The sequence below is a fragment of the Aspergillus fischeri genome, genomic scaffold (assembly GCF_000149645.3).
Source record: "Aspergillus fischeri NRRL 181 1099437636265 genomic scaffold, whole genome shotgun sequence".
In the NCBI taxonomy this organism is placed as follows: domain Eukaryota; kingdom Fungi; phylum Ascomycota; class Eurotiomycetes; order Eurotiales; family Aspergillaceae; genus Aspergillus; species Aspergillus fischeri.
The window spans coordinates 1,329,722-1,344,142 of NW_001509761.1; the positions used below are offsets into that span (position 1 = coordinate 1,329,722).

Consider the following 14,421-nt stretch of genomic DNA (forward strand, 5'->3'; position numbering starts at 1 on the left):
ATATCTCTCGTATATCTTGATTTCTGCCATGTTGCCTCATCTAAAAAGTATGGTGCAGCAGGCGTAGATCTGGTTTCAGATATCACATACTAGAGCTCCAGAACATTTCCATATCCATTTCTTAACTGGGCAGTTCAAAAAGGATGATTTAATATTCTTTCTTGCACCTTGGACACTCGCTCGAGAATATTGAATCTTTGAATTGGTTAGTAAGAGAGATTCGCAAGCACTTGATAAGTACTTACATCTTTGACTAATTGCTCTGCTTCTTCTTGAGAGTAGTTATTCACTGGAATAACATAGGTATATCCATTTGGATCTGTCCTTGGATACTCTGGCAAATCATTTGTGTATTCAATATACAGTGTTTGAAGTGGATGAGTTTTTGCGTCTGTTAACTGAGTAAAGCAGCTTGGCTGGGCCTAGGTTGTCAAAAATCAGTTAGTAAGTACTTGAAAAGCAGTTCTGATTCTTACCTCTTCATTCTCCTCTTCGTTCAAGGAGACATCATCTATTTCACCACAGTTCATTGAGAGAGCCTCTGAATCCATATTATCAATACAGACGCAGTAACTAATCAGTTAATAAGTGGTTTTGAGTTTAAATCAATGTGCAGATAATTGCGGAGGAGAAATTGAAAACGAATTTCATGGTATGCATTACAGTATTTAAATGTTGACCTGGGAGGTTGGGAGTGCCAAGACAGGTGGGGCGTCCACCTCATCTTTTTCAAGGTCCACCTGACCTGTAACCTGCAGGATGGCCACAGTGGGTGACGGCCAATTGCTTGTCAACATTTTTAAGTTATATAGCCAGCATATGTGAGAATGCCGAGGAAAACAAATACTTCAACCCACACATTTCTCCCTTCTCTCGTTAATGGAGCGTGTATACCAGCCCGTGTTAAAGCAGATCCTTAATGATGAAGATGTCAACGAATCTCAGTCTTATCAAAGAGTTCTGGGATATAGTTGGGGTGATAATTCTTCTCGGCAACCCCTCTTTACGTGTACAGTCTTGGTCGGCTTCTCTCTACACCGGTAGAGGATATTCGCTACCAACTGAATAAGTCAACGGACCAGTGCGCATCCTGCATTTGTCTTCCCGGGAATCCCTTCTTAAGACCCATGGTGCCTTCCGTGTACACGGAGACACTCACGGGAGGATACTCTCACACAGTCTGGACATCATGGGTTCCAGGCCGAAGCATAACATCTGCAATTTACCCGGCTATGGAACACTGCGAGAAGATGTCGCGAGCCATGTAATCGCTCGGTGTATTCCACCGGAGCTGCAATACTGTTGCCACTACTGGGTGTATCATTCGGAGCAGACCGGACATCAGGAGCGGGATGTGGGTATATTCGTCTTCCTAAAAGAGCATTTCCTTCATTGGTTGGAGGCAATGAGCTTAATAGGACTTGCACCAGAGACTATCGCGATTATGGGTACGCTACATTCAGCCTCATTTCCGTAGGAAGATGTTGAGTCTAGATTATATTTGCGCGCCGCCAGTCGCCTTACGCTGGATGTTTCGCTAGGGTGCGGTTTCTAGAAAGGGGAAGTTTTGAGGTCCCAAGGGTTACCCTTAGGAAAATATGTGAATTTGCAGTTGTTCGGGGCACCGGTAGAGCTGATCAGATGGGCTCGCAGCAATGAGGATTATTTTAGTCAGCTCTATTTAACATGTTCACATGTTCTACTCATTCAATTCGCTGATATGCACTTTTATATTTCTTTTTCAGAAGCAGAGCAGTGCCCTATTACGAAGTCGAATATCATTGATCTAAGCTACCATGCCATGATCGCTGCGTTCCTGGATTACTGTTTATACGGCCTAGAGCTCGGCTTCTACAGTACTAGGAAACCCTTGGAGTTCCCCCCCCCGATACAATATGCAAAACATAGTGCCGTATTCTCCCGTTCAACCTATGCCGCACTTTAAGGAAACTAGGTACGGTTACCAGATAAACGAATGTCTTGAATTGCTTCGAAAGAACGACGTAGCGGTAGCGCAAATGCGCATGGTCGAAACTTGGTTTCGACAAAGATAGTCGCCAGTGAATTTGGGCCTAGGAAGTACATCCCAATTGAGCTACTGCAATAATTCCGGCCCGACCTCTAGAACACCTCATTCGTCCTGTGGGACTTCGCGTGGATAGATAGATCACTTGCATACGCCCTGCGCCTGGTTGGGGGTTTGCTATATGGGGTACCAATTAGCTCCCGGGCGAGTCGAGCATTCGGGGGTTGGACATGACATACCACACACAGGTTCGATTCACAAACGCCCATGCTCCCGTCGCTCTTGCATGGAGCACCGGAAGGAAGCTGTGCATTGATTAGCGCCGCAGATGAATAGTTGTATGGGATTCTCGAACCATGGCAGCGCACGCAGCCCCAACGAGAGTAATGACAGTAATCAAAGAGTAGCGCATGCTGAAAGAAACTTCGTAGTTATCGGAAGAATGATGTTGATTTTCGTTTGTATCTCCAACTGCCGGGGATGCTGGGTTGAATTTATGCTGCCGACTCTCACTGACCCAACGTCGCTTGTTCCGAATGAAAGAAGCAACAGACATCGATGATTGGCTTCGTCACTGTTGAGACAGCTATTCCTAGGCGGAACTCTCGGCTCTTCGATTATCCCAATACTCTAGCGTTGCCTGACAGGGACTCGGGTGGTACAGTTATCCGGTTATTCCGACTATAAATAACCGGCAGGGCATGTGGATCACACTTGAAGTCCTCGAAACCTTGACAGGGGTGACGGCATATGAACTCCACTTGCTCATAAACAAATAATTCCTAATGCTCTCTACTCTTTTCATCTTCTCGCAACCGGAACCTCCCACGATGCCATCCGCCACAACCACCACCATCACTGCGGCAACAGCCTCAGCGACCTGCGGCGGCCCAGGGCAATACGAACTCCCAGCCAAAGACGCCGCCTGCGGTGTCCCAAATATCAAAAACTATCAATCTCTCTTCGACACCTGTGCGAAGCCTGCCGGTCCCCGACCATACTACCACGATTGCGCTCTGTGGAGTCTGGCCGTAAACCAGTCCGTCCAGGATCTTACCGACTGTCTCTACAAGGCTGGGGTAGCCTGGGAAGACGTATGGTGCTCTGGTGCAACCAATGCTACCGCAACGTCGACGTCATATCCCACTGCGACAGCTACGGGCGCATCATCCTCGAAAGGCGACGAGGGGACAACTGGATCTCCCAGGTCCTCGGCGGCAACTGAGACCAAATCAAGCGCGAATACGGCGTTGTCCTATCGCAGCCAGATCCCGACTAAGGTTGCGTTGGGGTTATTGGGGCTTGTTATAACCGGAGCAATGGGTTGGGTCTAGGGTTGATTATGGGGCGGACTGTTTCCTCTGTATATTCGACCATGGTGTTCTTTGATAGTTCAGACTGTACTCCAAACAAGCAACAATCTTCCTATTCTCCTCGACTGATCTCCGGTGGGAGTCATGCTTTAAATCATGGGCGTTTACGGAGAGGCTCCTCGAACGCACCTCTTCTAGCGGACGGAAGGCATTCCGTCATACAATACGGCTCTCTGTGTGTGCAGGCAATACAATTCGGAAGCACAGTATGAAGTGGAAAGAAATGCTCAAGGGAATACCACCCAATCATAGAATGGACAACTTTACTCCTTTCCGGGGGCATGTCTATCACATCGGTCTAGTATAGGCTCCAGGCTTCCGACACAGGATCGCGTAAACGAGGGCAACAAAACATACACGGGGAATTCAAACTCTAATATTCTTGTCTGCAGCGAACGTCAGCTTCTATCGTTGGCGGTGCTATGTTATCGTAGTGACCCACGGTATTCCGGCCAAATTCGATGCCAAGTCTGATTTCAAGTTTGTAGCTTCGGCTAAGATTGCACGTTTCAAATGTGGGAGCCAGGTGTACCGGTACGCAATGTCGACTCCATAGTCTGTGATTGAGTTTCAATACGGATTCAATCGTCGGCCTGTTCGCAGCTACGAATGGCTGGCACAAACTCGTCATCGTCTGTATGACCCACGAACGAGTAAAGCCTTGTATCGACCCGCGTGCTCGAATCTCTGTTGTTTCGCGGAGCATGGTCTGGAAATCCTGCAGTAATATTGCATTTTTTTTGCCATTCATGTGCATGATTTTGACTCCCAGCGCAACGGGGTGTCCGAGCAGGAGGAATGGTCCGTTCTTCAGTTCGACCTCGACCTCGTAGGTCAGGGGTGGACATAGTAGCTCCGAGCCCTTTATGCTGAGATTCACGTTCTTGCTGATTTTCAAGGTATGGAACGGTTCACGGACGGTGGAGACCGGATGAAAGAATACGTCCCGAGTCTGGTGCTTGACGTCAGGACAGGGCACATTTCACTCGAAGCGGAATACTCACGGCTTTGTGGGTCCGACGTATGAGCCCCTGCTGTACGATACTAGCTTCGAGAGTATATTCGATCTCCTCGGGCGTATATTTATTCCCAGAAGACGGTGGAAGTTTTCGTAAGAGATGGCGCGGCTGACGGCTCGCCGATTGGTTGCGAGCAGCATCTGCAGTGCTACTTTTGTAGCATTCCGTGACTTTAGGGAACTACCGAACATGAAACATTACACGGTGCACTTGAAGTGGATGTCGGGAAAAGAGAGATTACTAACCATTATCGAGAATGGAAAAGAGTGCTCTCCTGAAGAGAGCGTCACAGCCGCGGATGTAAACCACCCTGCGCAGGTTCTGGGCGGGAAGATTTGCTCATTTCTCTTGAAAAGCTTTTCCCCCCATGAAGTCAGCCTATAGAGCCTGCAGTATGGCGGATCGGAATATACCTTATGTGATTCAGTAAGCTTGCCAGAGTCCAGCCTTGAGGTCGCTGTCCCCGTCAGATTGATCGTTATCGTGGCAATGTCCATCTCCGTTTCACTGCGGAGTATGACACAGCCCGATATCACATCTTCATTTGTGTAGACAGGGGGCTTTCTGTCTAGTTGAATTTGGATATCCACGCGGGAGGTGATCCAACGATTCATGCTACTCAAGACAGCGGGAAGGGATATGCTGCAACGTTTGGATCTGATACGGTATTAACCTGCTTAATAACGTGTATCAGCGCAAGCCGTTCCGAACCGGGAGTTTCTCAGCGTATATATATTGCAATGTACGCAGGAATAGATAATTGATTTCGTTCGCGACAGTAAACATGCATAAAGGCAATGGCGCTATTCACTCGGTCTTGTTATCGCCACCCTGCCCCAATAAGACTACCTAGGTATACTCCGTAATCCAATGGTTCAGCTGGTTTGTCCACAACGGACCAGTGCCCGATGGATCTGAATCCTACGTCCTGGATGAACTGAAACAGTAAATTTTCATTTCGAACGCTGGGAAGTTGAAAGAATGACCAAGATTCCCGGCTATAAATACTCTCAATAAGCTAGTCCGTGATTGGTTCGGCATAAGAGCGGGCCATCCAAGATGCAACCGGAACATGTATTCTATGGTTCAATTGCCCTGCACTAACAGACTTCTAGGAGGACGTGCGCGTGTAGCAGCTATCTTGTCAAGATGAAGAAACAGAATGCTCCACATAACCCTTTCGAACGTTTGAAGATGCTCACTCTTTGTTGCTGATGCTGTGTTTTGTCATCCAACTCAGGATACTCTGCACTATCAGGAGGCATGGACGATGTACACGACCACCCGTCACGCCCTTTGTCCTTTGAGCCAGAAGGGAGTCACTATCCACTTCGGCAGCTGACATCTCGCATTGTGCGCCTCATTCAAGCGATACAAGTTTCCAAAGCCATGAACTGACATAGTCCTAGTCCAACCCTTATGCTGCTAACGAGCACGGAGATGATTCGCAATCGCTGCTATCTGGGCAGCTAGAGGACCACCACACTTCTGCCAGCTCACCCTGGCACCCGGGAATCGCACAGCTGAATCCATACGATGACTCACAAGTGCAAGATTGGTCTGATGCGGCCAGTATGACATCCTGGCAGAGACGTCAAACTGTTACTGCAGCCTCAGGCCTACGCCGCTACCCAACTCGCAGGATTAATCTCGTCCAGGGCTCTGTTCTCAGTGCCGACTATCCAGTTCCCAGCGCGATTCGAAACTCGGTGGAAGCAAAATACCGCGATTCAAATGGCACAAGTGCCGAAGAGTTCACCCATCTCCGATGTAAGGCTGACAGAATGAGCCACTCAACTGACTGGCGGCTGAAACGATGCTGTAGACACGGCTGCCACTTGCGACCCTGATGACTTCAATCTACGCAATGGCTATAACTTGCGGACCGCCATGTATAATCGATATACCGAACTTCTGATCGCAATTACCTATTACAATGAGGACAAGGTCCTGACCGCTCGAACTCTCCACGGAGTCATGCAGAACATTCGGAATATTGTGAACTTGAAAAAAACCCAGTTCTGGGATAAAGGAGGCCCTGCATGGCAGAAGATTGTGGTATGCCTGATTTTCGACGGTATCGGTCCTTGTGATAAGGATGTTCTTGATGTTCTGGCTACAATCGGAATATATCAGGATGGTCTAATGAAGCATGACGTTGATGGCAAAGAGACCGTGGCACATATAGTTTGTGTATCCCCCCCCCAACGATGGACAGTAGGTAGGGCTAATTCTTCTCTCTTTCCTAGTTCGAGTATACCACCCAATTGTCGGTCTCTCCCTCCCAGCAGCTAGTCCGTCCGCTGGCCGATGATTCAGCCAACTTGCCGCCGGTGCAGATGATCTTTTGCCTGAAGCAAAAGAACAGCAAGAAGATCAATTCTCACCGCTGGCTGTTCAATGCATTTGGAAGGATTCTGAATCCAGAGATATGTATCCTGATTGATGCGGGCACGAAACCAGGCCATAATTCCCTTCTTGCGCTATGGGAAGCGTTCTACAACAATAAAAACCTGGGAGGATCGTGTGGCGAGATTCATGCCCTGCTCGGTTCTCGCTGGGAAAAGCTGGTTAATCCCTTGGTAGCCGCGCAGAACTTTGAGTACAAAATCTCGAATATTTTGGACAAGCCTTTCGAGAGCGTCTTCGGGTATGTCAGTGTCTTGCCTGGGGCATTTTCCGCTTATCGCTACCGTGCTATCATGGGTCGACCGCTGGAGCAGTATTTCCATGGAGATCATACGTTGTCAAAAAGGTTAGGGAAAAAAGGGATCGACGGGATGAATATCTTTAAGAAAAATATGTTCTTGGCGGAGGACCGCATCTTGTGCTTTGAGCTGGTTGCAAAGACAGGGTCGCAATGGACACTGAGCTATGTGAAAGCCTCCAGAGGGGAGACCGATGTCCCGGAAGGTAAGCCATCCGACTCTTCTCCCAAATATCTTCCAGATTCCAATAGTAAGGGGCGCAGCGCCGGCGGAGTTTCTCAGTCAGAGGCGCCGATGGCTGAATGGATCATTTGCCGCAAGCCTGTATGCCGTGATGCACTTCAGCCGTGTCTACAAAAGTGGTCACAATATTCTTCGACTTGCCTTCCTCCACGTGCAGTTGTTATATAATATTTTCCAACTGACTATGACATGGTTTTCTCTCGGTATGACTCATTTCCCCGTCAGCGGGCGAAGAGGGCTAATCAATTGGCAGCATCCTACTGGCTTACTACCTCGGTGATCATGGACATCGTGGGGACTCCAAGTGCGACAAATAAGAATAAGGGGTGGCCGTTTGGGAATGACGCTTCGCCGGTCGTCAATAATGTCATCAAGGCTTTATACTTGGCGTTCTTGATGCAGCAGTTCTTCTTAGCGCTCGGGAATCGGCCTAAAGGGTAATTCTTCTATTGCGTCGGCCATGAAGGTGTCTGCTAAGAACAAAGGTTCTATCTAGGTCCCAATTTGCGTATATTCTATCCTTCCTCTATTTCTCCCTCGTTCAGTTATACATCCTTATTCTTTCCTTTTACCTCGTCACTCAGGCATTTAGCGGCGGCAATATGGATCTCGACCTTGATCATGGGGCCCAAGGGCTGTTGGAATCCTTCTTCACTTCCACAACAGGCCTCGTGTTGGTCGCACTGGCATCGACCTACGGGACGTATTTCATAGCGAGCGTTCTCTACTGTGACCCTTGGCATCTTCTGACATCTTCCTGGGCATACTTTCTCGGGATGCCGTCAACCATCAACATTCTCAATGTCTACGCTTTTTGCAACTGGCATGACGTCTCGTGGGGTACAAAAGGTTCCGACGACGCGGCTTCTCTTCCCTCAGCGCAGACCGAAAAATCAGCTGCCCAGAAAACCTTTTTTGAGGAGGTGGACAAGCCTCAGGCCGACATTGATACTGAATTCGAGCTTACTGTCCGACGCGCCCTGGCACCGTGGCAGAAGCCGACAGAGAAAAAGGAAGCGCAACTGGACGATTCGTATAAAACATTTCGAACCAATCTCGTGCTCCTGTGGGCTTTGTCTAATTGCCTGTTGGCGTTGCTGATCAACAATGCTAGCGTGACAAATTTATGCTTGACGGTATGTTTACTCCAATCAACATTTGCATCCAGAAGATTGGGCTGAAAATACTGGCAGACCACATCGACCGACCGCACGGCGTGGTACTTCAAAGTGATCTTATGGGCGACATCTGGTCTCTCCATCTTTCGGTTTCTAGGTGCTCTTTGTTTTTTGGGGAAGACGGGCGTGTTGCGTTGCTTGTCGCGTCGCTGAGCCAACTCCTGATATGTCGCGAGGTTCTAGTCCGCTGAGAAGTCCAGCTTGATACATAGTCATTTGTCATCTCAGTCGTGGCCTCCTCCTATCCTGTTGTCTGTTATAATATTATATATATTTTTGCACGAGAATGACAATGTCCTTAGGCCTTATTTAAGTCTCACGCTGACCCCGCGTGCCAAGGGCCAAACTTGGCTTTATTAGCCGACGAGCTTTCGTATAAAGTGTCAGCAGCTCCCCGACAGTTATGGGCCGGATCTAGGTGACTTCTTATTTCATTTTATCGCAGCCGACAATCAGTATGTTGTCGCTGTATAAATGCACATCTTGCAATGAGCTCATCCAGCCTACGAAAGCGCGTCTCTCATGTGCTTCCTGCGCGCCGCGCATAACCCTATGCGCCAACTGCTACGTTGTACAGAATTATCCTCCACAGCATCAGGATGATCCCTCGCATGCAATCTCGCTGCACGCACAGAGCGGCTTCATCCCTGTCCCTCCACCACCTCCACCACGAGCGCAGTCTGTCCGAAGCCCATATGTTCCTCCCCCGCGCCGTCCTATATCTATTTCAAATAGAGATAGCGATGTCCCGCCGAGGAAACCTCCACGTCCTACAAATCCAGAACCAAGAAACGAAGAACCGGTGGAGAACACGGTGCCGGTAACGCCGATGTCGATGAAGTCCCCGGTTCAGGGTCCGCCGCCAGAAACAGAAAGTGAAGCGGAAACCGAAGAAACCGTCCCAACTATTCCGTATGCATCGAGACCAGTACTGCAGAGCCCGCCACTAGAAAGCACTGAGCCATCTCCTCATCTACCATCTCCATATTCATCTACCAGCTGGACCCCGCTCTTTACCGAGGATATGAAACCCTCGGCTTCCTTCATGAGATTAATCAAAGAGCTCTTCAGCCACCTAGACCCGCAGCGCACGGGGTATCTCAGTCCAGAAGCCGTCTCTGAGTACATAGACGTGTGTGGCGCACCACCTAGCCACAACGTTTGTATGTATAAGTATCCATAGTCCTCTTCCTACCATTCCACAGCCCGACCAGATAACAATCTAACAATCTAACACACGGAAATAGGGAAAACGAGCCGCGCCAAAAACCCACAATACGGCTACGACATGGCCGACCACTTCACAGCATACGGCGTCGACTTCGCCCTCCGTCGACGCACTCCACCCACAACACCCGTCAATTCCCCTCTGGATCCCCTGTCCTACCTCCCGCCCGCTCAGCGCTCTGCCATGTCCGCATTCATGCCCGCCCAGTCCACACCCGCGAACTCCCTCTCCGGAGGACAAAAACCCATGCTGTCATTCCGAGGCTGGACGGACCTTACAGTCTGCAGTGTGCTTCTGAACCCGTCTGCATCATGCGGGCAGCTCAATCGCGCTATGCAGGCGTTCCAGTTGCCGGTTTGGACAGAGTGGGGCGATATTCCTCGGGATATGTTACCGCTTGCACCGTATCAGCCGGAGGTTGAGAGGGTGAGAGTATTGCTTGAGGGGGCGAGGCTTAATGCGGAGCAGGAGGTTGATGCAGTTCATGCGAGGTTGAAGCTGGAGGCGAGGGGACAGCAGAATGCGTTGGATTTGTTGGATGATCGGGTTTGGGTTCGTTGGTAGTCAGCCAACGTCAGAGTACGATAGACAAGGTTAATTAACAGATTATTGAACTGATATTAGGCGATGAGGTACCTTGAGGCTTTCTTTATATGTATAACCTTCCATGGTGACAATATGTGTGCTCATGGTTGGAGTTTAGCATAAAACAACACTAACTTGCATCTCAGCAAATGAATATGAATCCCTTCAACAGAGTACAAAAGGGATATGGCAGCCAGCCCACTGTGATATTGCTTTTGCGCGGGTGAGTCGGAGTCGCTGAGGCTCCGAGAAGCAGTTTGCTGGCAGTGGTGCAGGTAGCATCAAATTGGAAGCATATGCGAATTACATCCATGAATGACCAAGAAGGCCCTTCTTCTTTTTTCTCTCTTTTATTTTTTTTACTATTTTTTTTGACCAGCAAAACTATCAGGTCGCGCATGCGCGAATTCTATATTGTGGGTCGCTGACTCTGAATAAATTACTATCACGCTGGCTTCATATATTGTACTCGTGAGGAACCGCAGCCAATGCTTTCATTTGGAGCCTGCTGTGTATTGCATAGTTTCCAATATAATATTAGAAAAAAAAAAAAAAAAAAAAAAAAAAGGAAAGAAAAAGAAAAAGTAAAATAGAAAAGAATAAAAGAATAGTATTGTGTTAACTAAAATCTTGAGTCCATCCTAGCACATACGACCACAGGGTGTGGAAAACAGGGCTTCCCGTCCGCTCAGCCGTACTTAAGCCACACGCCGGCCGGTTAGTAGTTGGGTGGGTGACCACCAGCGAATCCCGGCTGTTGTATGTTTTTTGTTTCTTTAATTCATTGTTTAGTATCCTTGCCACCCTGTCTTCACCCTCTTCACTTGGTTCACCTGAAGCTCACCTAAATCGCCTGAACCTTAATCCTGCTCACCCAGTGACCCCACTTAACCCCTATTCTGCTGACGTGTCCTGTCCAGTACTCTAGATTTATCATGTAAGCATGATAGAGTTTCGCATGCAATATTGTGACCCTCCTTAACCATGATAACGCATTGATCAATCTGGCCTAGGCTATATTAGTAATCCCTGAGATAGCAGGCCGACTGCTTCTGGCAAATGTGTATCTCAAAATTTCATTCTTTTCACCAGTACTGGACGCTGCTTTGGTCTATGCTTGAGCCTGTCACATTTGAAAATATGTTATCTTCCCCTCCCTCCTGAAATCATCATCTATATTTTTGAACTCCTACTAGGTGATTTGGATTGACCTAGCATGTTACTGTAAGTGGCTCTATCAGACTCATAAACCGTCCAACACCCGACTGAAAATCTTCAGGTTGATTGATGTGTATCTAAATTATTACATATCCTTCAGCTCTATCAGCAAATGAGGAGAATGCAGACCATTATATACCTGATCTCACGCCATGTCGCCTAGCCAGACTAAATGAATAATTCCCCTTATGATGAATTAATGGTTCCAAGGCGACTCTCCTACTATAAAGCAGGCTAGTTGCGCAGCGGGCACCTGGATTCAATCCATAACTGAGATTAATGAGAAGTATCTGTTTTTGCACACTGGGGATATCGACAGTGGAAGACTTAATCTTGTGGATGGGGGTGTGTTTAATGCCCTCAGCATGGTTGATTGGCTACGCAAAATAGCCTGCGAAAACGGTGTCTTCATTGGTTGATTTGAAAACAATCACTATTTTGCTACCTTCCGCGGTCTAATCAACTTAAGGGATATTATAGAGCGTATTAGCAGTCTGCCCTTGGTTTCTGTATATTCAGAGATGGAGCACACTCAGTCACTAATGGCCAATCTTTGGGATTACGTCCGTTCTTTCAACGCTAAAACTGGGAAGCGGAAGCAGGGAAATATGGAGGACTTATAGTCAGCTACAAATACTAAAAGACGCATTGATGATAACAGAGCTAGCAATGAAGAATCTAAATATTAAACTAAGGCTTACTAATAAGAGAAATAGATCAGCTCAGATGCATTGCTAGCTATATCAGAAGGGAGTGAAATGAACTAGATATCTATAAAGAACTGTAAGATGTCTCTTCATGATAACTTCTTTTCTTTGCTGATTCAATCATCAGCAGCCATCTATCATTGTTTGATGAGTTGAGAGTATAAGTAGTGTAGGGAGAAGAGATTACTTAGTAAAATAATGCTTGATGCACCCCAGAAAGAATATGAGACAGTTTCCATGACAAAATAATTACTGGCTGTTGGGATCTATATGACTGTGAGGGAGGAACTAACTGCTTAGTATGCCTCCTGAACTACATGCAAGATATAATCAAAGGATTACATACCAGCGTGCAAAGCACGAGAATCCAAAGGTTATAAAACAGTGGTTTAAAGCCGTACATGAAGCCATTCAGGAACATGGCATTCATAAAGATGATATCTGGAACTTTGATGAAACTAGCTTTGTAATGGAACTCTGTATAACATCTAAGGTCATTACTGCAGTAGAGCGCAGTGGGAGACCTTGTACAGTCATCCAGGGCAATCGGGAATGGGTTACTATCATTGAATGTGTTAGCTCTAAAGGGCTACCTATACCACTAGTGGTCATCCTGAAGGCAAAACAACACCAGGCTGCTTGGTATCAAGAACCTAAGCTTCCTCAAGACTGGTTAATTGCAACTAGTCAAAATGGCTGGACGACAGATGAGATAGGTCTCCGCTGGTTAAAAGATGTGTTTGAGCCGTATTCTAGGCGATATTCAAGTGGTGCAAAGCGGTTGCTTATTCTTGATGGCCATTCTAGCCATTTAACTCCAGAATTTGATACTTTCTGTGATGAGAATGTAATCATCTGTCTCTGCGTGCCACCTTATACTTCTCATCTTCTACAACCACTGGATGTTGGTGTTTTTGGCCCACTTAAGCGCGCATATGGGAAACTCGTTGAAGGGATGATGATGGCTGGGAATAATCACATTAATAAAGAGGATTTTCTACATCTATATCCTCCTGCGCGTGAGATGATCTTTAATCAAGAGAATATATGCAGTGGCTTTGCAGGAGCTGGTCTTAAGCCACTGAATCAAGACAGGGTTCTTGAAAAGATTACTTTTCAGCTTCGTATGCCAACACCACCACTTCTTGAAGGTTCAGTATCATCTGCCTTTCAAACACCTCAGAATCCTCGCCAGCTTGTCAGCATCAGACCAGCTATGAGCATTGATTAGTAAAAGCAGGATTTTGAAGTTATTTAAGAAAAACCTGGTGATACAATCAGTTGGCGTGATACTGGGAAGTTGGACTGCCTTTCCGAGCTAGTCCACCCAAAAAAAGTCCAAAAGGTACGAAATACTTTATGCTCATCAACCTCCGAACGGTCCATGGCTAGTCAGCATCGCTAAGCAAATGCAAATAATGCAAGGGAGAATGCACTGCTACTTAAGCGGCTAGGAAATACAGAAGATTGTGCAGATATAAGGGAATTGTGATGGCCCTGCGCTCGGCACAGCATTTGACTCCGGTATAACCTTCCACGATAGGTAGTCTGTACATAGTTTGCTGGGCTAGGAAGCAAGGACACAGGGGAAGGGCTCAGGGCTAGGGCTGATGGGGCTACCCTTCGGCCCTGCAGGGGAGAATTAGAGCAGCTAAATAATATTGCATATAGGCCCTGTTGTACAAATTGTTGGTATCACCAGCTAGGTACTGTGTACACAGTTAAGTGGACAGGGTGTATGCTCGTAAAGCAAAAGTCAATTGATTCATGTAGATAGATGTTCGATGTTCTCTTCGTATCAGCGTCGGTTCAGGATGCCCCTGAATCCCAGACGCTGATAAGCGTGAGATTATGTCATCAGTTGCTAGTCCTAATAACGTAATCAACCACCGAACCGCGAATTTTCGCCGCTCCCAAGATATTTTGAAACCTTTCAACCACTAACATCATTGAAGAAGACTTTTTTAAGAGAGAAAATAACAGCTATTTATTAGGACAATTTCCTATAGTATGTCCAATAGTCCAACATCCACTGCAGCGTGGTGGAGCTCGTTGGCGAGGCATGGGTATAGGCTCATCAACCTGCTCATCAACCTGCTCATCCACCTGCTCTATAGCTGCTGAATACGGTCACGA

At 47.3% G+C, this 14,421-nt stretch overlaps 4 protein-coding genes across 4 annotated transcripts in view, besides 4 other annotated features; 3 read left to right on the forward strand and 1 right to left on the reverse strand.

Annotated features, from left to right (window-relative positions):
• NFIA_005090 (uncharacterized protein) overlaps positions 1–551 on the reverse strand; it is a gene marked incomplete at both ends in the record, with an annotated part of 926 nt that extends 375 nt beyond the window's left edge. The window contains 3 exons of the mRNA XM_001259043.1: positions 1–89; positions 246–422; positions 477–551. The exon at positions 1–89 is cut by the window's left edge and continues 112 nt beyond it. Of these exons, the coding sequence (XP_001259044.1) occupies positions 1–89; positions 246–422; positions 477–551 (341 nt within the window). The remainder of the gene's footprint in view (positions 90–245; positions 423–476) is intronic.
• A 2,305-nt stretch (positions 552–2,856) lies between these two features.
• Positions 2,857–3,360, forward strand: NFIA_005100 (uncharacterized protein; the record flags this gene model as incomplete). Its single annotated transcript, XM_001259044.1, has 1 exon — positions 2,857–3,360. One exon carries the CDS (start codon positions 2,857–2,859, stop codon positions 3,358–3,360), a length of 504 nt encoding a protein of 167 aa, XP_001259045.1.
• A 2,632-nt stretch (positions 3,361–5,992) lies between these two features.
• Positions 5,993–8,700, forward strand: NFIA_005110 (chitin synthase; the record flags this gene model as incomplete). The annotated part of the gene is made up of 7 exons (XM_001259045.1): positions 5,993–6,188; positions 6,244–6,605; positions 6,668–7,331; positions 7,390–7,572; positions 7,623–7,806; positions 7,866–8,505; positions 8,563–8,700. The coding sequence occupies 7 exons, from the start codon at positions 5,993–5,995 to the stop codon at positions 8,698–8,700; spliced, it is 2,367 nt and encodes a 788-aa protein (XP_001259046.1).
• Positions 8,701–9,004: 304 nt separating this feature from the next.
• NFIA_005120 (uncharacterized protein) lies at positions 9,005–10,339 on the forward strand (the record flags this gene model as incomplete). The annotated part of the gene is made up of 3 exons (XM_001259046.1): positions 9,005–9,387; positions 9,472–9,710; positions 9,795–10,339. 3 exons carry the CDS (start codon positions 9,005–9,007, stop codon positions 10,337–10,339), a joined length of 1,167 nt encoding a protein of 388 aa, XP_001259047.1.
• A 560-nt stretch (positions 10,340–10,899) lies between these two features.
• Positions 10,900–10,956: a microsatellite.
• Positions 10,902–10,926: a microsatellite.
• Positions 10,957–12,592: 1,636 nt separating the features above from the next.
• Positions 12,593–13,483: a mobile genetic element.
• An 874-nt stretch (positions 13,484–14,357) lies between these two features.
• Positions 14,358–14,396: a microsatellite.
• Positions 14,397–14,421: the final 25 nt, after the last annotated feature.